This window comes from Dictyostelium discoideum (assembly GCF_000004695.1).
Source record: "Dictyostelium discoideum AX4 chromosome 2 chromosome, whole genome shotgun sequence".
In the NCBI taxonomy this organism is placed as follows: domain Eukaryota; phylum Evosea; class Eumycetozoa; order Dictyosteliales; family Dictyosteliaceae; genus Dictyostelium; species Dictyostelium discoideum.
In genome coordinates, this window is record NC_007088.5 from 5,707,306 (window position 1) to 5,734,805 (window position 27,500).

Here is a 27,500-nt window from a genome sequence, read left to right on the forward strand (position 1 = left end):
ATAATAAAAATCAATAATTCAACACCTGTCGACAAATAATATTGAAAATCACAAAACATATAATTTTTTGTTATACCCCATTATAATTTGATGGGGTAATCTTAAAAAAAAAGAAAAAACTTTTTACTATGACTTTTTTTTTCTTTATGGAAATATGGGTATACAAAAATTCTTTTTTTAAACCTCACCTCTTATGATCAGCATGGGGTTAAATTTTTTAAAAATTGAATGGTTGGTGATTCGATGAATCCTCCTAATTTGAAAAAAAAAAAAAATAAAAAAAATGAAAAAAAAAAAAAATAAAAAAAAAGCGGATGGGAAATATTCGAGATCTAGACCTCAAATATTCTTACCGTTTTTAAATTAAAATCACACCACAATAAAAAATTTTTAAATTTTATTATAATAATTTAAAATATGAAAAAAAAAAAAAAAAAAAAAAAAATTTAAATTAAATTAAATTAAATTAAAACTTACTGTTTTTGAAAAATGTTTAAGAAATTTGTTTTTAGGGGTGGGAAATTTATTGAAAAAAAAAAAAAAAAGAAAAAAAAAATTGATTGTTATAGTAATATACAAAATTGGAAATTAATGTCGAATCTGTGATGATTATAAAATGTGCAAATAGGATTTGAATTGAATCAAATCCTTTATATTAATATTTTTAAAAAATTTTAAAAATTATATGTGAATAAAAAAAAAAAAAATAATATATGAATAAAAAAAAAAAAAATAAAAAAAAAAAAAAAGTGAGAAAAATAAATAAATCGATCTGGAAAAAAAAAAAAAAAAAAAAAAAAAAAAAAAAAAAAATTGATATATTTATTTATTAATTGATTGTGTGTGTGTGTGTGTGTGTGCTATAATTTCGAATTATGTGAGTGTGTGGGATTTGGAAAAAATATAAAAAAAATAAAAAAAAACCTTTACTATTAAAGAAAAAGTCCTTAATTATTTATTTTATTTTTTTTTTTTTTTTTTTTTAAAAAAAATAGTTATTTGTTTGAAAACTAATTAGTTATTAAAAATAACAATATAATAAAAAAATCCTTTTTTTTTTTTTCTTTTTCATTTTTTTTTTTTTTTTTTTTAATTTTTTTTTAAATTTAAATTTTTATTTAATTTTAAAATAATTTTTTAATAATAGGTGGATATTTTAGACTAAATCTTGTGTTTTTTTTAATATGAGCACGTGAGTATCGGGCTTAATGCATTGTTATGTCGGATGATTTAGAGAACAGAATGATTTTAAAAAATTATTTTTTTAATTAAAATGGAATTTATCAATGCCTTTTGGGTAGCTAGTATTGGGAAGTGGGCTACTTGACTAACCGCAATAATTTTATTTTTATTTTTATTTTTTTTTTTATATTGCTGATTGGAAAAAAAAAAAAGTGAAGTTATTTTTTTTTTCTATTTAATATTGATTTTTTTTTTTTTTTTTTTTTTTTAAAAAAGCTTGATTGCAAGAATCTATTAAATGAATCCTAAAATGGATTACTATTAAAAGAAGCACTCCAAGCCCAATATTGGAAAAAACTTCCACAGACTGAAAAAATCTCATTTATCCTCTTCCATAATCAAAAAAAAAAAAAAAAAAAAAAAAAAAAAAAAAAAAAAGTTTGTGTTGATAAAGTTTTTGTTTTTTTTTTATTATTATTATTATATTAATATTATTATCATTATTATTATTATTATTCTTAAGATAAATTTATATTGAAAAAAAAAAAAAAAAAAAAAAAAAAAAAAAATTATTAAATACTAAATAAAAAAAAGTAAATAAAAACCTTCGATTATAAATCTTTAAATTTTTTTTTTGTTAATTTTCTAACTTGGTGATTTGAGAGAGTTTTTATAAAAAATTTCTATATAAATAAATTTTTAAAAAAAATAAAAATTAAAATAAAAAAAATAATAACATTGTGGTTTAAAACATCTAAATTATTTTATTTCTTTACTTTAAATATCATTTTTTTTTTTCCACATTCTAAATCCTACTTTCTAAAATATTTTTCCCGTTCCTAAATAAAAAAAAAAAAAAAATTATTCAAATATTGGTATTTTTGTATGTGTTTTTGGTTTTTTCTGAAAATAATAGTTAAATAAAATCTTTTTTTTTATTTTTTTATTTTTTATTTTTTTTTTTTTTTAATTATTAAAAAAAAAAAAAAAGCCCGATAATTTTTTTTCAAATAATCTAAAAACAAGTGCGGGTTCACTCTTTAAAAAATGGAATCAGTTTTTAAATATTTAATTATTATTTTATTTTATTTTATTTTATTTTATTTTTTATTTTTTATTTTTTATTTTTTTTTTATTTTTTTTTCATTAGAACAGAGAAAAGGAAATGTGAATACTGGTACATATGATTTTTTTTTTTTTTTTTTCCAACAAACTATTTAGTTTTTGAGTTGGAAAATTGGACTTGAGATTCTAATAATTGAGATGAAGAATATTGACCAATTTCAATACCCTTTGGTTTTAATTCAACACTTAAATCTTGTAACCAACTTTCCTTATCTTTTTTGGAAGGTAATGAAATAGTATAAATTAAAACATCAATTGATTCAAGAGAACCAACAATAATACGTATCATTGAATCTGTTAATAATAAAAAAATTAAAAAAAAAATAATTGTTAATAATTAAAATAAAAAAAAAAAAAAAAAATAGAAAAGTTAGCATAAACTTCATCGTTATTATTTTATGAAAATAAATTTCCAAAAAATTAAGAAATCTTTGGGTGTTTTTTTTTTGATAAAAATAACTTTTTTTTTTTTCTTTTTTTTTTTTTTTTCTTTTTTTTTTTTTTTTTTTTTTTGCAAAAATTACATCGGTGATTATTTACAAACTACCCATAAATATTTAAAGTCGGCAAACGTGCAACGATAATGTAATACACGAAAAAAACCCCATTATTATCAATATATTATTATTATTATTATTATTATTTTTGTTGTTGTTTGTTGTTTCTATTATTATCATTAAAATATTTTGTGATTTAAAAAAAAAAAAAAAAAAAAAAAAAAAAAAAAGGTTTCCAGTAAAAAAAAAAAATAAAAAAAAAAAAAATAAAAAATTATCCAATCAAATTTTAACAGTAAAAAAAAAAAAAAAAGAAAAATAATAATAACCAATCACTTACCATTTGAACTAATATCTTTAATGTCTGCATTTTTCAAAGGAATTGTGTAAACGTATTTATAATTTGAAAAAAGGCTAGATTTCTTTGTGACTAACACCATATCATTGAAAAAGAATAAATAAAAACCACCACTTTCACTTTTCTTATTTGCAGAGATATTACATTGTGACTCTCTAACAAAATATCTATGAGATTCAATTAATTCCTAAAAATAGTAACAAAAAAAAATAAAAAAAAATAAAAAAACAGGAGTTTTTTTTTTATTATTAATAAAGTATTAGTAAAATAAAAAAAATTATTATTTTAAAAAAAAAAAGAAAAAAAGGTGATATTATTATATTATTAAATTAATTAAAAATTAATTAATTAAAATTTTTTTTTTGGTAATTTTTTTTTTTTTTTTTTTTTTATAAAAAAAAATAAAAATATCTAAATTTTCAAATAAAATGAAAATGGTCAAAAATAAAAAAAAAATAAAAAAAAACAAAAATATCTTTTTTTTAAAAAAAAAAAAAGTTTAAAGTAATATTACTTACTGGTGCATTTTTAATTTCTTTTTGTAACTCTAATAATTTTGCTCTATTATCAACATTTCTCTTTCTATCATTAATATACTTATTAATATCTTTGATTGATTCATAAGCACTTTTAATATTTTTAAATTCAACATGATCCTCTTGAGTGTGTTTTAAAATTTCCCTTAATAATAATTCATATCTTGGACAACGTTGAACTGGCATAATTAATAAACTATTAATATCAGTTGCTACTCTTGATTTATTTCTTTGTTCTGAAAAGAATTTCTTTGATTGTGGATTCTCTGTCATTGCTTTTAATTGTGGTGCTACTTTATCAAAATTATTTACATATTCCACATAAATTTTAAAAATTGGTGCCTTTTTTTTTTTTTTTTCAAAATAAATTAATAAAATAAAATAAAAAAAAAAAAAAAGAAATATTACTTACAAATTTAACAAAAATATCACCAATTTTAACAGGTGAAACTGATAATCTTTCTTCTAAAAGATGAGTAATCTCTGTACTAATTTGAAGGATACTTTTTAAATTTGAAAATACCTTATTAATTTCTTCACTTTTAAATAATTTTGTAACCCTCGCTTCAACTTCCATTGGAATAAAGTAAAACTTAAAAAAAAAAAAAAAATATAATATTAATAATTTTTAATTATAAAATTTAATAAATTAAAAATTTAAATTCCACTTACATCTCTTAAAATTAATAATGAATTTAAATATGATAATTCAGTAGAATATAACTCATTAACAGATTTAAATCTATTTCTCATATTTTCAGTTTCCGGATCATTTGATAAAAGTTTCATTTTAACTAAATCCTTAAACTTCTTTCTTGCTAACCATTTTCTACTTACTCTTTGAACACGAATAATATCACCAAATCTATAATTACCATCAACAATTTGATCCAATTCTTTTTGTGTATAAGTTTTAACAATTTTAACAGGTTGTTGTTGTTGTTGTTGTTGTTGTTGTTGTTGTTGTTGTTGTTGTTGTTGTTGTGGTGGTTGTTCTTGTTGTGGTTGTGGTTGTTGAATAGTTGGTGATAATTTTGGTAAATGAGAAGAATTTCTTGATGGAATAACTGGTTTTTGTTGTGGTAAATTATCATTAATATTTTGATCATCTTTATTTTTTAAAGCAATATTTGAAGCAGGTGAATTTTTATTATTAATATTTAAAGTTGATAACATATTACGCATTGGTTGTAATGAATCGATTGTGGCTTGTTTAGATTGATTAATTTGTACTAATAGTTCACGTTGTTGACAATCGACCATTTCTTTTTGACGATTAATGTGATCTTGTTGTTCTTTTAATTTCTTTTCTTCTTGTTGACGAGCTTGTTCAATTTCAAGTTTCTTTCTTTTAGTTTCTTCATCAATTGATTGTTTATAGATTTGAATCTCTTTTTTCTCTCTCAAAGTTGTTTCTTCCAAAGCTTTACGCTGGTTCTCTAAATCCTCTTTACTCTTTAACGAAGTGGTTAAATCAGATTGTAATTTCGATTTCAATGCATCCAATTCCTTATTTCTCTCAAGTAGCTCGAATTCACGTTTTTTCATCTCCTCGCATTTCTTTTCCTCCTCTACCTTTCTGCTACACTCATCTTGATGAAGTTTGGATTGGAATGCTTGTTGCTGTGAGATGAGTTGCTGCTGCTTCTCGTCCAACTTCTCTTTGATCACACGTTGTTCCTCCAAGAGAGCCAAACGTACTTGTTCTTCATGTTTTCTGCTTAGGTCTCTCTCTTTTTGAACCTCTATCAACTGTCTCTTCATCTCTTCTTGTTGCCATTGCAAAGCTGCTTGTTTAGCTTGTTCCATTTGTTTTAGATCTTCTTCACCCTTCTTTTTCGATGCATTCTGTTGTTGTACCAATTGATCTTTCATCTTTTGAATTTCGTCTCTTTGTTTCTCCAATTCATTCTTTAATCTATTTGATTCCTCTTCATGTTTAATTCTAATCTTTTCCATCTCTTCATTTCTAATTCTTTCTTGTTCTTTCTCATAAGCTGCTTGTTGTTCATAATAAACTCTCCATGATTCTTCATATTCTTTTCTTCTCTTTTCTTCTTCTTCTTGATATTTTTTATCATAAAGTACTTGATATTCTTGTTGTTGAGTTTGATTTGAATATGTATCAGTATTATTATTATATGATGAGTTATTATAAGTTGATTGATCATATCCCCATGAATTTCTATTATTATAATTTGTATTTGTGGCTGATGATGGATTATTATAAGTTGTGTTTGTATTTGTTGGTGATGATGTTGTTGTTGTTGTTGATGGATTATTGTAAGTTGTATTTGTGGTTGATGATGATGGATTATTATATACTGATTGTGGTTGTTGTGGTTGTGGTTGTTGTTGATTATAATCCCAAGAATTAATAGTTGCAGATGGAGTATTTGATGGTGTACCTTTAATGAAATGATCCATATTTTTAAGTGATTGACTTTTTTCAAATTTAGATTGATTATCTGTTGTTGTTGTTGTTGTTGTTGAGGATGATGATGATGTTGATGTTGGTGTAGTTGGTTGTTGATAATAAGAGTCATAGTTTGTGGCTGTATTATTTGTAACTTGTGAATAATCATATGATGAAGTTGGTGAATGTTGTTGTTGAGTTTGTGAATAATCATATGAATTTCTTTGAGCTGGTGGTTGATAATATGAATCATAGTTTGTAGATGTATTTGTGGTATTATTAGTTGCTGCTACTGTTGGTGTTGGTTGTTGTTGTTGTTGTTGTGAATAATATGAATTTGTTGAATAATCATATGATGATGGTGTTGGTGAATGTGTTTTAGAATTATCATAACCATAAGTATTAGCACTGGTTGTATTAGTTGTAGTATATTGATCATATTGACCACTATTTCTATTACCACTAGTATTACTATAATCATAATTTTGGGTTGTGTTAGGTGTAGTTGTATTAGTTGTATTATATTGATCATATTGACCACTATTTCTATTACCACCAGTATTATAATCATATATTGAAGGTTGTTGTTGTTGTTGTTGTGTAGTAGAAGTAGTAGCATAAGTTGGATCTACATATGAACTTCCATAGTGTTGTTGTTGACTATCATTTGATTGTGCAGTATGGTCATATACTGGATATTGTGGTTGTGGGTGTTGTTGTTGTTGATTATCATAGTATGATGCATAATCAAATGTCGGCTGTTGTTGTTGTTGTTGCTGCTGCTGCTGTTGTTGCTGCTGTTGTTGGTAATAATATTCATAGGACATTTTTTTTTTTTTTTTATTTTATTTTATTATCTATTTTATTTATTATAATGTTAATATTATCTAAAATTTTAAAAATTATGGTGGTAATTCTTATTTATTTATTTATTTGTTTATTTATTTATTTTTATTTATTTATTTTTTTTTTTTATTAATTTTTTTTTTTGGAGTGCGTGGGGAAAAGCAATTTACTTTTTTTTTTTTTACTCTATAATTGAATAATTTGTGGATTAATTTATGTCAAAAAAAAAAAAAAAAAAAATATAAAAAATAAAAAAATAAAAAAATTAATTTATCTTTGTTAAGTGCACTTTGAAAAAAAAAAAAAAAAAAAAAAAAAAAAAAAAAAAAATTTAAAAAAAAACAATTTTGTAACCATTTAACATTTTTATCCATGTGCAAATTTCAGACCCAATCGTAAAAAATAAGGTTGTTGGTAAAAATCATTTTTCTTTTTTGACTTTCTCCCCGCATCAAAAGTGAACCCAATACAATTTCAAAAAATTAATAATAAAGAAAATAAAAAAAAAAAAAAAAGTTTTAACAATGATTGGGAATCAAAACATAAATTTAAACTCAAATATTTTTTTTTAAATAAAAAAAAAAAAAAAAACAATTAACAATTAACAAAAATGGCAAGCCGCAGTTGATTTTTCCGAAAAAAAAAGAAAAAAAAGAAAAAAAAAAAAAAAAGAAAAAAAAAAAAAAAAAAAAATTAATCAAAGTCAAAAAACAAGTTTCACTCCGCAACCCTAAAACCAGTGTTAATTAAATATCCAAAATGTGTTTTAACTAACAAAAAAAAAAAAAAGAAAAAAAAAAAAATTAAATCAACTTTATTATTTTTTTTTTAATTTTTTTTTTAAATTATTAATGAAAATTGACTCTTTCAGAGATGCCAGCATTTTATTATTTTCACATTTTAGATTATAAAAAAAAATGAAACATTTTTTTTTTTTAACCATTTTCCCATTTTCCACCAAGCCTACATTTTATTTTATTACATTCTGGTACCTTAATGAACCAAATAATCAAATAATCAATATCAAATTCTGATATCAAGATTTTTTTTTTTTTTTATTCTTTTAGTTTTTATAAAAAAAAAAATATCATAATATCATAATATCATAAATCAATTTTAATTTTTGAAATAAAATATTAGTTAAATTGAAGAATTGAATTAAACAAAAAATAAAAAATAAAAAATAAAAAATAAATTATTTATTAGTTTTGTCAATCTAAAAATTAAATTAATATGATGTATTTTGGTTTAATCTAGATAAATTATTTTATTAATTACAAATTGATAATCACATATCTGTACATATTTTAGAAAAAAATAGTAGTTTAAACTACTTTTTTTTTTTTTTTTTCTTTAACAACCACTAATTTTTATTTAATTTAAAAAATATCTATAAAAAAAAGACCAAATAAATTAAAAGATATATAACCTAATACCTTTCAAATTTTTTTGATGAATCGAAATAAGATTTAGGTCCAAAAAAAAAAAAAAAAAAAAAAAAAAAAAGAAAAAAAGAAAAATTTAAAAAAAAAAGTAGTTTAAACTACTATAAATATGGATTGTTTTTTTTTTTTTAATCAAAATTATAAACTTTTAACTTTTAAAAATGACCCTTATTTGTAGGTATTATTAATTATAAAAATAATATATTTAGAAATAATTACTCTAATACAAATTTCTTTAAATAAAAAAACCAAAAAAAAAAAAAAAGCATCAATTACTCAATTAGGAAAGAATTCAAATCCAATTAAAGCAATCAATTCAAATTTAAATTCCATTCAACCAAATAACCAATTAATATTATATGGTAGTGACTTGGCCCAATACTTGATTGATTTAAATATTTCAATTAATATCTTTGGTATATTAAAACTTAATATTCATATTAAAATTTAAAAAAAAAATACAATTAAAGATTAATCTTTCAAATTTTTAATTTTAATATTTCTAATAAAATTTATGTATTTTTAACTATTTACTATAAATATCCAAAAAGTATTTTTTTATTTTTTTTATTTGATACATTATAAATAATAAAATTATATAATATATATAATAATATAATTATGTATATATATATATATTTAAAATTGATTTGTTTCATCACCTTCATCTTCCATTCTAATAATTGGATCATTTTTTGGATTATAAACTTGATTTGAATTTATAGATTTAATTGACCTATATAGGAAAGATAAAAAAAAAAAAAAAAGAAAATTAATATTTTTTTTTTTTTTATTTAATTAATTTAAAAAAACTATTATTAATTCACTTACTTTTTTAAAATTAATAATAATAATAAACAAACTAAACAAATTATCATAGCAAATAAGAAAGAATAATTTGCATTAACTTCAGTAAACATGAGTGCTGCCCAAATTGGACCTAACAATCTACCTAAATTTGAAGCCAATTGAAAAAAAGTTGAAATGAATGGTTTCTGTTGTTGAAGATTTGAAAATATTTCAAAATACAATGTGATTGAAGATGTTACAGCAATTGGGAACCCAATTGCAACAAAAGTAACACCTAATAAGAATCTAAATAATGGTGGATCGATTGTACTTGTTGTAAATTTATAATTTGGGAATTGCCAAACCACCATGAAACCATAGCCAACAGTCATTAAAACCAATGATGAAAATAATAGTAAGGTTTGATTTTGTATCTTTTTTGATAGAACCAATACGATTGCACATGAAACACCCAATCCAATGAAAAATAAAGCTATCTTTGTTAAATTCCAATCATAATCACTCACTCCACCAACATCAATCATATAAGGTATCATCAATGTCTCCAATACCATTCCTGCATTAAATATTAAATAATGTGTAAATCCATATAAAACTATCGCTATATTTGCTGGTATAATACAACTTCTTTTTGAAACTCTAAATGTATTATTATTATTATTATTATTATTATTAATTCCAAAATATCCATGATTATTAATTTGATTATTATTATTATTATCATCTAAATTATTTAAATTTGATTTATAATGTTTTGAAATTGAATTATCAATGATTTTACCAATTATTGTTATTATTATACAAGAGAATGTTAAGAAAGCAGAGAACCATACTAATACCTTTAGAGAATTTGTAGTTTGAATATATGGTGTATTTGATAAATCAATTGAAGATATTGATGCAATTATTGCTGGACCAACTATATAGGCTAATGAGGTGAAGAATGATACATTTGAAATTCTAGTTTTCAATAGAATTGGATCGGCCGCTTCTGTTAATAAACTTTGTAATACAACTTGACTACCCGTACCAAATCCAACCAATGTTCTAGATACTAATACAACCGATTGACTTGGATAAGATGCATACAATATATCACCAATCAATGTTATACCTAATGATGTAAATAACAATAACCAATAACTTTGAGTTTTCTCTATATAATATGAAAAAAACTTTCTACCAATTGATGATCCTGTATGAAATCCACTAATTGCTGCTGCTAAAAAAAATATAGATATATTATTCTATAATAAATTATAAATTATTAGTATATATATTGTTTTTATCTTTATTTATTTAATATTATTAATAAATATAAATAATAAATACATTATGTAAATAAGGCCAAATTGATACAGATATTATTGATAAACTTATATTTGAAAGTAATATTATTATTAAACCTATCCAATATTTCCGTGGTGTTGTCTTTCCTACTATTTGATAATTTCTTTGACTATCACTAAAGTGAAGAGTAATAGTCAGTAAAAGAGTTGTTGGTGAAGAAAAAAAAAAAAAAAAAAAAAAGAAAAAAAAAAAAAAAAAAGATTTGCTTACTCTAAAAGATTCTCATTTTCAAATGTTTCCATCTCTTAATTGATTTTTTAAAAATTGAAGATAGAAAAAAAAAAAAAAAAATATATATACTATACTTTTTTTGAATTTGTTTTTTTTTTTTTTTTTTTATGTTTTTTTAAGGGTGTGGTTAAATAAAAAAAAAAGGAGAAATTAATTTCTTTTTTTTTGAATTTTTTTTTATTTTTTTTGAATTTTTTTTTTCAGTGCCTGATTTATTTTTATATTATTTATTTATTTATTTATTCTTTTTTTTTTTTTTTTTTTTGGTTATCTTTAGATTATCAGAAATTTTTTTTGTATCATAGGAATATTTAATTTTATTATTAGATTTATAATTTTTCATTTTCTCAATTTTTGTTTTTTTTTTTTTTTTTTACTATCCCAAAATAATAATAATGAAATATTTTTTTTTTTCCCTGATTTTGATTAAAAAAAAAAATAATAATAATAAATAATTAAATAAATAAATAAATAAATAAATATTTTTATAATAAAAATTTAAATCTCTTATTTTTTTATGAATTTTAATAATTAAATAAATTTCTTTCAAATTATTTTTTTTAATAATACCCAATATGATAATAAATGATGACGGCAAATAAATAATAAATTAAATTTTTTTTTATTTTTTCTTTTTTTTTACAATTATTGTAAAATAAATTTTTATTATTTTTAATTTTATTTTTATTTTTTTTTCATTTTTTTTTTTTTTTTTAACCACACCTTTTGTGTGTAAATTCGTATAAACCTTAAAAAAGAATAAAAAAAAAATAAAAAAAAAAGTTATTATTATGAAAACGGTGTGATTTGACCCCTATAATCTCACAAAAAAACAAGATTTGCTGTTTTTTTTTTTTATAATAAAAATTTTTTTGACAAAAAAATAAAAAAAAAAAAAAAAAAAAATAAAAATTAAAAAAAAAAAAAAATGTATAAATTAGTGAAAAATAAAAATAAAACAATTTTGAATAAATTTTTTTTTTTTTAAAAAAATAAATAAATTAATAAAATAAAATAAATAAAAATAGTTATAGTAATAAATAATTAAAATAAAAAAAATAAATAAATAAATAAAAAATTAAAAAAATTAAAAAAATAAAAAAAAAAAACATTAAAAAAAAATGATTAGAAATTTTTTTTCAAAAAATAATATTATAACTTCAATATCTTCCCATACAAATTCACCAATTCAAACAGAAAAAATTATTTTTAATAAAACTATAATATTTAATAATAATAATAATAATAATAATGATAATAATAATAATAGTAGAACATTTTTTACAAATCCACAATTTCAAAATAAAAAGTATGAAATATTTCAATCACTATCAAAACCACATTCTTTAAAGGATACATATAAGATATTAAGTGAAATTTCATTAGGATCACATAATAAGGCAGCAAATATTAGGATATCATTTTTTAATCAAGAAAAAGAGAAATGTGACATTAGAGGTGTAAAATTATTTAGTGATAGTATCAATAGTTATTTTAGTGTTAATGATAATAGTAGTATCTGTAGTGAAGGTTGGTTAGTTATAATTGGTGGTAGAGGACCATCTCAATGGAATAACATATCATTATCATTATATTTAGCAACCATTCTATCACAAAAACCATTAACAAATTTTGATGTCATTATATTTCCTGTTGAAAATCCAATTCCAATTCCAAATGATACTCATAATAATAATCAAAAACGACAACCATTAATGATGTTGGAAAATACAATTTCACAACATCAATCTTTAAACAATTCAAATTTCTCTTCAATAAATCAACCACAACCATTATTTGGTAAGTATAAATTATTTATAAATAATAATAATATTAAGAAAAATAAAGTTTACTAATAAAGTGGTATTACTATTACTATTATTAATATTTTTATTAGATAATTATACAAAAAGTAATAATAAAAGCAATGCATTAAATGATTGGTTAATGAAATCTAAAAAAGAATTTACACAATTAAAAATTGATTCTATAGAAAATAAAATTTCACTAACTACAAATAAAATATTACCACAACATGGAGGACTATTTGATATTTATGAAACAAATCCTAATAATCAATCAATAAAATTTTTTAATGAAAATAATGATAATAATAATATAAATATTAATAATAGCATATTTAATGGAAATCAATTTTTAAATAATGTAGATTGTCCACCAAATTTTATACTGAATTTGAAGGATTTAAATTTTCATCATTCTTTTAATATTGATCAATTACATTCATTTGGTTTAAATATTTCAAAACAAATTAAAAATATTGATGACACTTTTGATAAAAAAAGATTTTCACCAATTCAATTTTAAAAGTTTTTAATAAAATAAAAAAAAAATAAAAAATAAATAATAATGATAGAAAAAAATTATTTTTTTTTAAAATAAATTAATAAATAAACAAATAAAGTATATATATATATATATATATATATATATAGAATTGTTAATTATTTACAAATTATTTTATTTTATTTTTTACAATGTATTTTTAAATTTTTAAATTTTTATATTTTTTTTTTGTTTTTTTTATATATCTTTGCATAATTCGTCATTGTATGAGGAAATTTTATTACTATCTATATATTCAATATCTCCATTGGTTTGGTCTTCTGATGAAACTGAGAATATTGAAACAATTAAAACTACAACCACAAGGTGAAATGCATTTAATTTCATTTTTTTAGTTTTCCAGTTTTTTTATTATTTTATATATATTTTCTTTTTTTTTTTTTTTTTTTTTTTTTTTTTTTTGATGTTTTAATAAAAAAAAAAATAATAATGATAATAATTATAAAAAAAATTCTTTATAATGTTCTGAAAAATTAATTACAAAGATATTAAAAAAATGAAAATAAAAAATAAAAATAAAAAAATAAAAATAAAAAAAATAAAAAAAATAAAAAATTAAAAAATAAATTAAAATTTTATTTTATCGAAGTAGTTATGTTTCCATTTAAATTAAAAGATTTTCAAAGATTTTAAAAATATTAAAAAAAATATATATATATGTGTGTGTGACTGCTGCCATGGAGGTAGATGTGTTGTTTTGTTTGCCCCCAAAAGTTTCTATGAGACATATTGTGTATTTAAACTTCACCTATTTTCACTGGAATATACTTTTATGGTTAAAAGTAATATAATAATAATAATAATAATAATACACCTACCACAATTTCTCAAAAATAAAAATAAAAATAATAATAAAAAATAAAATATTAATACACTATGGCGATATGGTATCTATTTTTTTTTTTTTATTTATTATTTTAAAAATCAGTTTAATATTATTTTTATTTTAAAGATTTTTTTTTTTATTTTATTTGGTCTTATTAGTAAAATGACAAATAATTTGTATTATAATAATTAATTTTTTTTTTTTTTTTATTAGAAATATTAAAAAAAAAAAAAATCTTTTTTTTTTGTGGGTAATTAATTTTTAATTAATTAAAAACATATTTTTCTCTTTTTCATTAGATAAATAAATGGGAGATTGTATTAAAAAAAACAATAATAAAAGGAAATGAAATCAAGAAAGATCTCTGATTCTCCAATTATTTTCTATTTTATGATTAGTTATACTCATCGACTTTTTTTTAAAAAAATTTAAAATTGCCAGAAAATTGATAGTCCCATAAAGATTTAGGAAATAAAAAAACAACATATTAAAATATCAGACTTTCCTTTAATGGTATTTATTTTAATAATTTTATTAATTAAAAGGGAACAAGATAAAAGTAAAAAAAATATATAGTATTTAAAATTATGCCAATATCTTTTACAATCATATCATTCATTTATATATGTAATAATAATAAAAGTAAAAAACATAAGAATATAATTATTAAATACTAAATAATTTTTCTTTTAAATATCAAAAAAATTAAAAAAATTATTTAAACACTATAATAAAAGAATATTTTATGTTAGAAATATTTTTTTTAAAAAAATAAAATTTATATTTTTAAAAAATAAACAATGGTGTATCAGAATATGAATTATGCTCAAAGGAAGGGGTACTAAACCCTCCCTCACTCTAGAAGTGTCAGAATAATTTATTTGTATCATCATTAATACCCAAAACACAAAAGGAAATTAAATTTTTAACTTACAATATTGTAAATAAAAAATGGAATTGGGTAAGCAAGACAAGACAAGAAAACTAAAATAAATAGAAAAAAAAAAAAACCTCTATTAAAATAAAAAATTAATGTTAGAATAATTTTTTTTTAATTTTTAAATAAAATTATTATTTGGATTGATTAATTGTTTCAGTATTAAAAAGCTCGTTGTTTTTTTGTTCCACAAGAGTTTTCAGAGATTGTTCACATATACAATCATCATTAAGAATTAACCAATCCTACTAATAATTTTTTTTTTTTTTAAAAAATGTTTTTACATACCAATTATTATTCAACGATTTCCATAAAATGTTTTGTAATGAAAATATGAAAAAAAAAAAAAAAAAGCCTTTTTGTTTTGAAAAAAAAAATCAAAAAAAAAAAAAAACGCTAAAAAAAAAAAAAACAATTTTTTACTGAAAATTTTTTTCAAACGAATTTCGCATTGATTTAAATGCGAAATTCGTATTTAAAACGTTATGCTAAAAAAAAAAAAAAAATAATATGCATATATATATAACGTTATAGTTTTTATTATTAATTTTAAAATATTAAAAAAATAAAAAAATATAAGAGACATTTAATAAAATATACATTTACAAAAGACTGTTTTTTTTTATTTTTTATTTATTTATTTTTTTTATTTATTATTATTATTATTTTATAATTATTATTATTATTATTAATCATCAAATAAACTACTCTTTGCACGTGATTTTTGAGAATTAATATAACTTGAAATATCAAAATCAGAACTTAATTTTGAATCTTTTCCACTATTATCACCAAATAAATCATCATCATCGAGATTTATTGGTTTTTTAGTTTTAGTTTTGTTGTCGGTACTTTTAAATAAATCATCATCTTCATCGTCACTTTGGAATAAAATTGATTTTTTAGTTGGTTTTTCAACTGGTTTCTTTTCTAATTTTGATAAATCAACAGAATCTAATGAAATCTCTTCATCATCTTCAAAAATTAATTTCTTTTTTTGATTAGATTTTGTACCAAATAATAAATCTTCATCTAATTTCTTTGAAACTTCTTCAACACTTTCATCATGTTTAACAGTTTGTTGTTTTTTTTCTATAACTTTTTCTACTTTTTCTTCTTTTTGTTCCTTTTGTTCTTGTTCTTCTTCTTCCTCTTCACTATCAACATTCTTTTTTAATGGATCTTTTGCAACTTGATTTGAATCAAATTCTCTTGCTTGATTTCTTTCAGTTGCTGTAATTTTTCTTTTTTTTTTTTTTTTTTTTTTTTTTTTTTTTTTTTTTTTTTTAAAAAAAAAAAAGTTTTTTTTTTTTTTAAAAAAATATATATTTATTTTTTTTAAAAATATGCATTAAACTAAAATTTACTTTTCATCTAAAATTAAAAGAGTTGGTAAATTTTGAATTACAATAAGTCTGTAATTATTTTGTTTTGTTACAGGGTTTCCAGTTAAATTTAAATCTTCAATTACTGGTAAATCAAATAAACCTTTGATATTACGAATTAGTTGAAATCTATTTGATGATAAATCTAATTTCTTTAAACATTTTAATCTTGAAAATGATGAAGTTGCATCAATGAATCCTAATGATGATAATTCAAGTTCTTCAATTGAATTGATATCAATTTTTTTACCAATTTTAAAACTGATATTATCTGGTGTTAATTTAGTTGCACTACTCATTTCTTAATTTTTTAATATATGTAATATAAAATGACAATGAATTAAAAAAAAAAAAAAAAAAAAGAAAAATAAAAAAAAAATAAAAAAAAAAGTTGAAAAAAAGTTTTATTGAGACTTGGGGTAGTACAATAAAATAAAAAAAAAAGTTTTGTTGAATATTTGGGTAGTACAATAAAATAAAAAAATAAAAATTATAAAAAAAAAATTAAAAATTAAAAAATAAAAAATAAAAAAAAGAAATCTAAGGTTTGGTCACCACGTTTTAAAAGAGTTTTTTTTATTTTTTATTTTTTTAATTTATTTAAATATAAGATATCTTCTTTTTATTTTAATTAATTATTTTTATTTTTTTTTTTTATTTTTTTTTATTTTTTATTTTTTATTTTTTTTTTTGATCATTTAATTAAATGATTTAAAAGGTTTGCCAGAGATAATAAAGAAATTGATTGTTTATTATTATTACTACTACTATTATTATTATTTTTTTTTTTTTTTTTTAATTTTATTTTTTTTTTTTTTTTTAATTTCATATTGCCACTATCACCTGGTGATTATATTTTAATATTTACACATGTAAAAACATATGAAAAATCACTTTAATGGCGTAATTAAAACGGTTTTTTTAAAAAAATATATTTTTTAATTTTTTTTTTTTAATTTTTTTATTTTTTCTTTTTTTTTTTTTTTTTTTTTTTTTTTTGGTGTTTATAAAATTTTTTTTTTTGAAAATTTTTTTTTTTTTTTTTTTTCGTTTTTTTAATTTTATAAATAAATAAATATATACACAAAATGTCAGATATTATTGCAAGAGGTAACGTCGAAAACGGTGACAAACTTTTCAAAGCAAGATGTGCTCAATGTCACACCACTGCTAATGTAAGTTTACTTTTTCTTTTTCTTTTTTTTTTTAATAATCAAATAAAATCTTAAAAAAATAAAAAAAATAAAAAAAATAAAAAAACAAAACCCACACATATTTATTAAAATATGATCATGTGCGATATTTTTATTTATTTTTAATTTATCTTTTTTTTTTTAATTAAACAAAAGGAAATAAATAAATATTAATGTCCATAAAAAAAAAAAAAAAAAAAAAAAAAAATAGGGTGCACCAAACAAACAAGGTCCAAATCTTTACGGTTTATTCTTTCCTAAATCACGTTCCTTCCCTGGTTATGCCTACTCTGACCCCAACAAAAACACTGGAAAGTTTTGTTTTATTCATTACTTATAAATTTTCATTTTTTTCCTTCCATCAAAAAGGATAATTATCCACGAAAAAAAAAAAAAAAAAAAAAAAAAAAAAAAAAAAAAAAAAAAAAAAAAAAAAAAAAAAAAAAAAAAAATTTTACAACCAAAATACAAACGATACTAATTAGGACGAAAATAATTTTAAAATAATAGGTATCATGTGGGGTGAACAAACTCTCTTTGATTACTTAGAAAATCCAAAGAAATACATTCCAAAGACTAAAATGGCCTTTGCTGGTTTCAAATCTGAACAAGATAGAGCTGATGTTGTCGCTTACCTTGAACAATCAACTAAATAAACACACAATATAAATAAACTACTCAACTAAATAAACACAATATAAATAACTTGATTTCTTTTTTAACAATATAAATAACATGGTTTCTTTTTTTCTTATTTATTTATATTATTAATAAAATAATTATATATTCACCCGTATTTTTCACACATAAAAAAAGAAAGTGTGACAGGTTGGAATGTTTGTCAGTTTCAAAAAATAAAAATTTTGTGGATGAAATTTAATATTAACAATATAAATAAACTTAATTTTCTTTTTCTCATAATTATTTATTTATATTATTAATAAAATAATTATATTTCCACCCTGTATTTTTTTAAAATAAATAAAAAAAAAGAAAGTGTAAAAAGTTGGAAAGTTTGTGAGTTTCAAAAAATTAATGGGAGGGCATAGAAAATAAAAAAATAAAAAAAAAAAAAAAAAAAAGAGGGCAACAAACCCACCAGCGCCACATAAAATTAGTAAGAAAGTTATTTCCAGATAAATTAAAGTTATTTTCAGATTCACTATCGCAAAAACGTGATAATTTATTAATTATATTGTTTTCTGAATAAAGGAATTATGCCAGACATAAAATTAGTAACTTTTAACAACTTTAATACTGAAATTTTTACACCCTTACAAAAAATAAAAATAAAAATAAATTTTTTTTTTTTTTTTAATTTGTGAGTGAAATTTCGTGAAATTTCATGTTCAACACTTTTTAAAAATAGAATTAAATTAAATTAAATAAAATATTATTGAAAATAATTGTATATTCGAAAAAAATTAATATGATCCTGTTACTTGATCTTTTAATACTTATTTATCATTTTCATTTATGAACTTTAATTTGATTGTATAATAATTTGTGCAAAATTTTTTAAAAATTAAGATTAGTGTCTTTATTGGAAAATCAATATAGAATTCATAAAATTTATAAGTTAAAATTTAAATTTGATGAAGATAGAGAATTGGTAGTAAAAGGTGTTAAGATGACCTTGAATAATATGGATTACTAAATTTTTCAAAATTATTATTTGCAGCGATGGTAATGATTAAATGATATTTAAAATTGGTCAACCGTTCAAACTTTAGATAAAAGACTTAGAGGGCATGAATATCCTTTAAATGGTTGTTTCAAAGTATGGGCAATGATGGCCCTTTCCAAAATTTAAGATGTGAAGGTTATGTATGTATGCATTGGGTTCCTTTATGGCAAATATTTTGGAATCCAATTTAATTGAAAAAACCAATTAAATTTTAATATGAACCAGGTTCGATTACTGATTTGGCAGTTCTTGCATTCAATTCAAACTCATTACTTTTTTTAATACATATATATATATGTACTAATATTAACAATTTAAATTTAATAGACTCATATACAATATTCAGGTTCAATACAATCTCGACAATAATCATTTTTTATCTTAAACATCAACACATGTATAGATAAATTATTAGGGAAAATTAATTTTTATTGTTATAATTTGGATTGTTTTATCTAAATAAAAGCAATTAAACATATCCAAAATTATTTAAAAAAAATAAACAATTAATTGATTTTTTCTTTTAAATAGAAATTTAGTAGTATATTTATTATTTATTTTTTATTATTATTATTATCAATCAAAATTATAGTTAGTTTCTTCTTGGTCATCTTGTTCTCTCATCATTGCAATTGTTTTACTCATGGCCTCTAAATTGAATTTTGCGATTTTCATTACTTTTGTATTATTATTATTATTATTATTATTATTATTATTATTATTATTATTATTATTTTGATCAATTAATTGTTGTTGTTGGTCACTTTCATGATTAGTTTTGTCGAGATCATTTTTGAAAGTTTCAGTGCTATCTAAATTATCTTTTTTTGTTTCAATACTTTCAATTTTATTATCAGATAAAATTGAATCCTCTTTTTTATCATTATTATTATTAGTAGTACTATATATTTGTTGTTCTTGTTGTAATGATAACGAGGATATTGGTGTGGGAGTTGTTGTTATTGAGGTTGAAGTTGAAGAGGGGTGAGATGGTGATTGTGATTTGATATTTGTTATTACATTATCTGTATTTGTATCTATATCTGTTGTTGTTGTTGTTGTTGTTTCTGGTGTGGTATCAGAAGTAGTTGTTGTTGGTAATAAAACTGGTGAAGAAATTGGCGAAGAATTTGGTGATATTAAAATTGCTGATGGTTGTTGTTGTTGTTGCTGTTGCTGTTGTTGTTGTTGTTGTTGTTTTTGTAATGTTATAGTTGAAGTTAATTTATTTACAATTAAATTGAAAAAGAGAATTATATAAGATATCATAAAGAATTTATAAAGTATATTGATATATGGTGAAGTTTTCTTTGTTCTCTTTAAGATTTGTACAGTATTTTCTAAAGATTTTGATTTATTGAATAACTTTGTAATTGAAGTTAATGTTGAATCGATATAGGGTTTAGTTTTATCTAATTTCGATTGAATTTCAAATTGTCTCTCTTGATTCTCCAATACGAATTGTTTTGATTTTTCACTTGATCTATTTAGAGTTTCAAAATTTGTAAAGAGATCAAATTTGAATTGTTTAGATTTATCCTCCAATTGATCCAATTCCTTACCTTGTTGAAGGATTCTCTCTTCCAATGAATCATATCTTTTTCTTAGATCAGAGATTTCAATCACTTTAGGACGTAATTGCAACATTTCTCTATAGGCTCTTGAAAGTTGACGATTTCTGCCAGGTTTTTGAAATTCAATGATTACACTATCGTCACCACTACTACTTCTAATATCATCATCACCAGCACCACCAGCACCACCACCATCGTCATCATAATCATCATCATTATTCAATGAATTTAATACAGAATTTACATTTTTACTTAACGATGATGAATTATTTTGATGATTTCTATGATGAGATTTCTTATTTTTACCAAATCCAAATAAATGATTCTTTTTTAATGGAAATGATGGCATTTGAATATTTGGTTTACTTATACCATCATTAAATAAACCTTTAATATTAGTTTGAATCTTTTTTAATCTACTACTACCATCAAATGATGGTAAAATATTAAATGGTTGTTTTCCTGATGATGATGATGTTGGTGTAGTTGGATTATTATTATTATTATTATTGGTAGTATCATTACTATATGTATTTGGTGTAGATTCTAAATTATTTTGTAAATTTCTATTTTGACTATGTGATAAAGTTAATGATAATCTATTTGGATTTAACTTTCTACGTAATAAACTTTGTCTTTTACTCTTTGCACTATCTGAATCTTTTAATACTGATTCTAAATTTGATGATGATACATGTTGATATTGTCCATTATTATTATTATTATTATTATTGTTATTGTTATTATTTTCAGATTCAGGTGGTGTATTTGTTGAATAACTTCTTTTATGATCACGATGAAATTTAAATATATGATGTTGTATTGGCGCGTCATAATCTGTTGAACTTGATGATGATAATATTGATTTTTTTGGGTATGAAGATGATGGAATTGGTGGTGGAGGAGGTGGAGGTGGTGGTGTAGGTGGTGCACCTCCATTACCACTACTACTATTACTACTACCACTACTGAATAAACTATGAAATGGTTTATTTTTTAATGTTTGCTTTAAATTAATTTCCAATATTGATTTCTTTTGACTAATCTTTCTTTTATGCATTAATGGATTATATCTTGAATTCTTTTCACATTCAAATAAATAACTATAAAAATCTTCCATCTTTCTTTTACATATTGCTGATTTTTGTAAAGTTTCTTCTGAAAACTCTTCAAAATTATGATTATTATTATTATTATTATTAATATTACTACTATTGGTATTATTAATAGTTGTGGAATTATTAGATAAATTACCATATGGTTGATGATGATAAGTTGCAGATAAATCAATGATTGGTTGTGGTATTGGTTGTTGGTGTGGTTGTTGTAAAAATGTTGATATTGATGGTGAATGACTTAAAAATGTTTTTGGCGATGATGAAGCACTATTACAAAGTTCACTCGATTGTTGTGGCGATGATGATTGCATATATGCTTGATTATGATGTAATTGACGATACTGATTAATATTTGGTGATAAATGAAAATTATCAATTGATGGTGAACCTGCAACTGATGAAGATGGTGTTGATACTATAAATGGCGATGTTATTGTTTGCTGTTGCTGTTGTTGTTGTTGTTGTTGATTTAAATTTGGTGATTTTAATAAAACTTGTTTCTTATTAATTTCAGATGTTTGTAGTTGCTGCTGTTGTTGTTGCTGTTGTTGTAGAGTTGGTAGTGGTGGAGTTGGTGGTGGTGAATGCGATGATGGTGGATCAATTGATAGACTTGGTAATTCAATAACTGTATTATTCGTTGCACTTGATAATGTTGCATCTGATTCATCAGTATCATCAAAATCTTGACCACCAAATGTTGGATTCGATGGCAAACTTGATGAACCACTAAAAACATTTGTCCTTGAATTACCACGATGTTGTCCCAATGGGAATAATCCACCACCTATAGTAGTATTAGTTGTAGTAGTAGTAGTAGTTGTAGTATTATTATTATTATTACTATTCACATTATTACTGCTAGATTTAAGTGGAGAAGTAGGTGTAGATTTACTACTACTATTATTACTATTATTATTATTATTATTATTATTATTATTATTATTATTATTATTATTATTATTTATATTAATTGCTGGAGTAATTAAGTTATTATTATTATTATTTTGTTTTTGTTGTGATTGAGGTAATGATGATTGTAATGGTGGTGATTGTAATGGTGGTGATTGTATGGGTGGTGATTGTATGGGTGATTGTAGAGTAGATGATGAATCTGATGAATTTGGTGATCCAATATTACTACTACTATTATTACTATTATTATTATTATTATTTACAGAATGATTATCTTTATGAGAAACATGTAATTTCTTCATTACAAAATTTGATAAATCAGATGCTATAGAAGTTCTTTTTGATTTTTCTTTTTCTCTTAATGAACTATTAGTTGAGGATGGGTTGGAAGTATTATGACTATTATTATTATGATGATGATCAATATCAAAACTTGTGTTATAATAATCAACAGATCTAGTTGAATAAGTTGAAGTATCAGTTTGAATTGAAGTATCATCATCTTCGGTATGTGTTAAATCAGTGCTTGTATTATTTGAAGCTGTTGATGTTGATGATTTACCATTTTTCTTTTGTTGTTTTTTTAATTGTTTTTTTAATTCCTTCTCTTCTTTTTCTCTTTGTTTTTGTTTTTCTTTTTCCTCTTTTTCAAATTCTTTTTGTCTTTGTTTCTCCAATTCTTTTAATTTATATTTTAGTTCTTTCTCTTCATCATCTTTTAATTTCTTTTCTTTATCTTTATCTTTTTTATCTTTATCTTTATCTTTTTTATCATTATCTTTAACTTTATCTTCTTTATGAAATATTGATGTTATTGAAACACTTTATAATAAAATAAAATAAAATAAAATAAAGGTGTGTAAGTTAAAATTAACATAAATATTATTTATTTATTATTTATTATTTATTATTTATTATTTATTCATTATACCTTTTTCTTTTTTCACTTGTACTTGGTGAGGTTGATAATGGTACATCATGGTTTGGATTTACAGTTAGAGATGGTTTTGTTGCTGCTATTGATTCGCTAGTTTGTCTCTTTGTATTATCCATTTAAAACTTTTAATTGACAATAATAATAATAATTGAATATATTATTATTATTATTATTATTATTATTATTATTATTATTATTATTATTATTATTATTATTGAGTAGTATTATTATTATTATTATTTACAGTAGATATAAAAATGAGTTTTTAAAAAAAAAAAAAAAAAAAAAAAAGTAATATACAAAATTTTTGTGGGAAATAATAAATAATTAAAAAAAAAAATTTTAGAAAAAAAAAAAAATAAGAAACAGTTTTACTTAAAAAAGTTTACAATTTTCATAATACCACACAATGAAAAAATAATTGATTCAATTATTACTAAATATTAGGAACCAGTTTTTAAAAAAAAAAAAAAAATAAAAAAAAAAAAAAAAGAAAAAAAAAATAAAAAAAAAAATTAATGAAAAAAAAAAAAAAAAGAAACAGGGCTTGGTCAGTCAGAAAATTAAATATTTTTTTTTTTTTAATTTTAATTTTTTTTTTTTATTATTAAAAATAACACCTTTTTTTATTTTTTTTTTTATTTTTTATTTTTTTTTTATTTTTTTTTTTTTAGTGTTAAATCTTTTAAAGTGAGATAAAATTTATGAAGACTTTTAAAAAAAATAAAAAAATACCACCCAAAATAGAATTTGATTATTTGTAATCTAAAATAATTTTTTTTTTTAATTTTTATTTTTGCGATTTTTTTTTTTTTTTTTTTTGTCCAAAAAATTTTTCGTTCGTTTTTTTTATTTTTTTTTTTTTTTATTTTATTTTTTTTTTTCAGTCTCTCACTCACCTATTTTGTAACTAATCATATTAAAAAAAATGGTCATCAAAACTACAACCACTACTAAATCTGCCCCAACAAAATCATCAACTAAAACAGCAGCAACCACTCCAGTTGTTGAAGGTGCAACCACTCCAGTTGCTAAAATAGTTGTAAAGAAAACTACTGCAACATCTGCATCAGCACCAACACCAGCAACCAAAGCAACAACAACTAAAAAAACCACTACCACAACTAAAGCAACAACAACTAAAGCTAAAGAAGCAGAACCAGTTGAAGTTTATGAAGAAATGAAAAAGATGACACCAATTGAACCACCACACTCAATTAAAATTAATTATTTTAAGAAATCAATTTGTGCAAAGATTACACTTCATAAAATTCCAGATAAATTTATTAATTTACATCCAACCTCAACTAAATTCCATATTGATACATTAAAATATACAAAGAGATTCCTTTTAGATATTCCATATCCTGAAAATGTCGTTGTTGATGATGAAAAAGCAACTTGTACATTTGAACATGATATTTTAACAGTTTTCATTCCAATTATTTCTGAATTAAAAGAAAAAACCAATAGTAATAATAATAATAAAAATAACAATAAAAAAGTAAATAATAAAAGAAAACAACAAGAAGTTGAAGAAGAAGAAGAAGAAGAAGAAGAAAAAGTAGAAGAAAAACCAAAAAAAGTTATTAAAAAACAAAAAGTTTCAAATAAAACTGAAGAACAAAAAGAAAAAGTTGAAGAAGAAGAAAAAGTTGAGGAAGAAGAACAATCAGAAACTACCACTACCACTCAAAAGAAAAAGAAATTCATTAGCAATGATTCAACAATTGATATTATGAAACAAATTTCTGAAGAACAAGAGAAAAAAGCTAATCAAAAAATTACTCAAGAAAAGAAAAAGACTCAACAATTACAATCTAAAGAAGTTGAAAAACAAACAAAGAAAAAGAATGTTGTAGAGAAAAAGAAAACAATTTTAAAGAAATTAAAAGGTGAAGAAGAACAAGAACAAGAAAAAGAAGAAGAGAAACCAGTTGTAGCTAAAACTACAACCACAACTAAAAAATCTGTTTCAAAGAAACCAAAAACTCAAGTTGAACAACCATCAGAAGAACAAACTACCCCAAGTAAAAAATCAGTTTCATTTGGTGAAAAAGTTAATGTAAAACATATTCCAAAAGTTGGAAAAGGTAATAAATTAAATTAAACAACAAATTTAACAAACTAGAAAAAAAAAAAAAAAAAAAAAAAAAAAAAAAAAAAAAAAAAAAAAAAAAATCCAAATAAACAATTTTTTAATTAAATATAATATTGAATATTTTAAAATATATATTTTTTTATTTATTTAATTTAAAAATAATTTGGTAGTAATTAAGTAAGTCTTACCAAAACTCACATTAAATCTGGAAATAAAAATGGGTGCTATCTTTGACTATTTTAACTAATACCAAAGTTACCTCTTTTTTTTTTAAAATAAAAAATAAAATAATATACAAATGAATCACCATTAGGAACTTAACTAAAAAATAAATATATAAATAAATAAATAATAAAAAAAAAGTTGATACATTATTTTAAAATCAAATCCCAAAAAATTTTTTTTTTTTTTTTGAATGGAAAAAATAATAAAAAAAAAAATAAAAAAAAATAAATTATTCAGGTTTATCAGAAAAAAAACCTGAATAATTTATTTTTTTTTTTTTTTTTCTCATCAAATTTTTCACTCTCACATCTTATACACACAGACAAAATGAAAATTTTATTATTACTATTTTTAATAGTTTTATTAAATGTTTCTTTCACAATGGCTTGGGAAGAAAGTGGTGAAACATATTATCCAGTATACCCACCAGGCAGTAAAAAATGTCATAATGATTGCAATTATCAACCATATCTTTGTTACAATGGTATTTGTTCATGTCCTTATGGATACAATCTTAATCCATACGATTGCAGTGATAAATGTTATTATGCAGGTAAGATAATCTTTAATAATAATAAATAATAATAAATAATAATAAATAATAAATAATAATACTAATAGTAATAATTTAATACTACTACTACTACTTTAGGTTGTACAAAATCTATAGATTCAATTAGTGATACCACTCTTAAAGGTGGACCAATTACTTTATTAGGATGGTTTGATAATGATTATTCATCAATTTTTATCACTGTTGATGGTGTTAATTGTCCAATTTATTCAAATTCTTCAACAAGTGTAACTTGTTTAGCACCAAAAATCGGTGGTTCAATGAACCCACATTTATATATAGTAGAAACTACATTCACTGATAGCAATAATAACACAATGATGGAAATATTTAAAACAGTTAGTTATAATTCCACAAATTGTTTAAATCAATGCTCAGGTGTTGGTTCATGTGATGAGAATGGAAATTGCAATTGTTTATCTGGTTACTCTGGTGAAGATTGTAGTATTATTCCATCACCAGCTCATTCATCCTCATCATCATCACCAACTGATAAAGGTTATTTTACAATTCAAATCACTCCATTTACTTTAATTTTATTATTCATTTTCATTTTAATTACTATAATTACTTCAAAAAAATAAAATAAAAAAAGTAGAATCAAACAAACAAACAAAAAAACAAACAAACAATCAAACACTTATGTAACATATTTAATAATAATAAATAATAAATAATAAATAATAATATTAATAATAATAATAATAATAATATCTATTTATTATATTACAACAATTTATTTATTTTGTATTTTAATGAATATAATTTAATTTATTAAAACAACCCTTTTTAAGTTTCATTTGATATTAATTGTGATTTATTAAATTGTAATTTTAATTGATTATATTTTGATAGTACCTATTCT

General features: G+C 20.8%; 12 protein-coding genes across 12 annotated transcripts; 6 read left to right on the forward strand and 6 right to left on the reverse strand.

Moving 5' to 3' along the window:
• Positions 1 to 2,395: 2,395 nt before the first annotated feature.
• gxcJJ (IQ calmodulin-binding domain-containing protein) lies at positions 2,396 to 6,941 on the reverse strand (the record flags this gene model as incomplete). Its single annotated transcript, XM_638393.1, has 5 exons — positions 2,396 to 2,601; positions 3,145 to 3,349; positions 3,681 to 4,040; positions 4,111 to 4,290; positions 4,371 to 6,941. The coding sequence occupies 5 exons, from the start codon at positions 6,939 to 6,941 to the stop codon at positions 2,396 to 2,398; spliced, it is 3,522 nt and encodes a 1,173-aa protein (XP_643485.1).
• Positions 6,942 to 8,566: 1,625 nt separating this feature from the next.
• On the forward strand, positions 8,567 to 8,856 carry DDB_G0275681 (hypothetical protein; the record flags this gene model as incomplete). Its single annotated transcript, XM_638394.1, has 2 exons — positions 8,567 to 8,579; positions 8,672 to 8,856. 2 exons carry the CDS (start codon positions 8,567 to 8,569, stop codon positions 8,854 to 8,856), a joined length of 198 nt encoding a protein of 65 aa, XP_643486.1.
• Positions 8,857 to 9,044: 188 nt separating this feature from the next.
• On the reverse strand, positions 9,045 to 10,807 carry DDB_G0275773 (hypothetical protein; the record flags this gene model as incomplete). Its single annotated transcript, XM_638395.1, has 4 exons — positions 9,045 to 9,141; positions 9,237 to 10,462; positions 10,548 to 10,680; positions 10,776 to 10,807. The coding sequence occupies 4 exons, from the start codon at positions 10,805 to 10,807 to the stop codon at positions 9,045 to 9,047; spliced, it is 1,488 nt and encodes a 495-aa protein (XP_643487.1).
• A 1,110-nt stretch (positions 10,808 to 11,917) lies between these two features.
• DDB_G0275683 (hypothetical protein) lies at positions 11,918 to 13,124 on the forward strand (the record flags this gene model as incomplete). The annotated part of the gene is made up of 2 exons (XM_638396.1): positions 11,918 to 12,596; positions 12,694 to 13,124. 2 exons carry the CDS (start codon positions 11,918 to 11,920, stop codon positions 13,122 to 13,124), a joined length of 1,110 nt encoding a protein of 369 aa, XP_643488.1.
• A 216-nt stretch (positions 13,125 to 13,340) lies between these two features.
• Positions 13,341 to 13,490, reverse strand: DDB_G0275685 (hypothetical protein; the record flags this gene model as incomplete). The annotated part of the gene is made up of 1 exon (XM_638397.1): positions 13,341 to 13,490. The coding sequence occupies one exon, from the start codon at positions 13,488 to 13,490 to the stop codon at positions 13,341 to 13,343; it is 150 nt and encodes a 49-aa protein (XP_643489.1).
• Positions 13,491 to 14,047: 557 nt separating this feature from the next.
• On the forward strand, positions 14,048 to 14,546 carry DDB_G0275771 (hypothetical protein; the record flags this gene model as incomplete). Its single annotated transcript, XM_638398.1, has 4 exons — positions 14,048 to 14,050; positions 14,092 to 14,165; positions 14,203 to 14,239; positions 14,535 to 14,546. 4 exons carry the CDS (start codon positions 14,048 to 14,050, stop codon positions 14,544 to 14,546), a joined length of 126 nt encoding a protein of 41 aa, XP_643490.1.
• Positions 14,547 to 15,614: 1,068 nt separating this feature from the next.
• On the reverse strand, positions 15,615 to 16,610 carry DDB_G0275859 (leucine-rich repeat-containing protein; the record flags this gene model as incomplete). Its single annotated transcript, XM_638399.2, has 2 exons — positions 15,615 to 16,170; positions 16,294 to 16,610. The coding sequence occupies 2 exons, from the start codon at positions 16,608 to 16,610 to the stop codon at positions 15,615 to 15,617; spliced, it is 873 nt and encodes a 290-aa protein (XP_643491.1).
• Positions 16,611 to 17,399: 789 nt separating this feature from the next.
• On the forward strand, positions 17,400 to 18,160 carry cytC (cytochrome c; the record flags this gene model as incomplete). Its single annotated transcript, XM_638400.1, has 3 exons — positions 17,400 to 17,486; positions 17,716 to 17,824; positions 18,015 to 18,160. The coding sequence occupies 3 exons, from the start codon at positions 17,400 to 17,402 to the stop codon at positions 18,158 to 18,160; spliced, it is 342 nt and encodes a 113-aa protein (XP_643492.1).
• A 1,242-nt stretch (positions 18,161 to 19,402) lies between these two features.
• DDB_G0275769 (hypothetical protein) lies at positions 19,403 to 19,564 on the reverse strand (the record flags this gene model as incomplete). The annotated part of the gene is made up of 2 exons (XM_638401.1): positions 19,403 to 19,463; positions 19,503 to 19,564. 2 exons carry the CDS (start codon positions 19,562 to 19,564, stop codon positions 19,403 to 19,405), a joined length of 123 nt encoding a protein of 40 aa, XP_643493.1.
• Positions 19,565 to 19,767: 203 nt separating this feature from the next.
• On the reverse strand, positions 19,768 to 23,851 carry DDB_G0275539 (hypothetical protein; the record flags this gene model as incomplete). The annotated part of the gene is made up of 2 exons (XM_638402.1): positions 19,768 to 23,620; positions 23,730 to 23,851. 2 exons carry the CDS (start codon positions 23,849 to 23,851, stop codon positions 19,768 to 19,770), a joined length of 3,975 nt encoding a protein of 1,324 aa, XP_643494.1.
• An 812-nt stretch (positions 23,852 to 24,663) lies between these two features.
• On the forward strand, positions 24,664 to 25,845 carry DDB_G0275541 (hypothetical protein; the record flags this gene model as incomplete). Its single annotated transcript, XM_638403.1, has 1 exon — positions 24,664 to 25,845. The coding sequence occupies one exon, from the start codon at positions 24,664 to 24,666 to the stop codon at positions 25,843 to 25,845; it is 1,182 nt and encodes a 393-aa protein (XP_643495.1).
• A 543-nt stretch (positions 25,846 to 26,388) lies between these two features.
• Positions 26,389 to 27,219, forward strand: DDB_G0275767 (EGF-like domain-containing protein; the record flags this gene model as incomplete). The annotated part of the gene is made up of 2 exons (XM_638404.1): positions 26,389 to 26,614; positions 26,714 to 27,219. 2 exons carry the CDS (start codon positions 26,389 to 26,391, stop codon positions 27,217 to 27,219), a joined length of 732 nt encoding a protein of 243 aa, XP_643496.1.
• Positions 27,220 to 27,500: the final 281 nt, after the last annotated feature.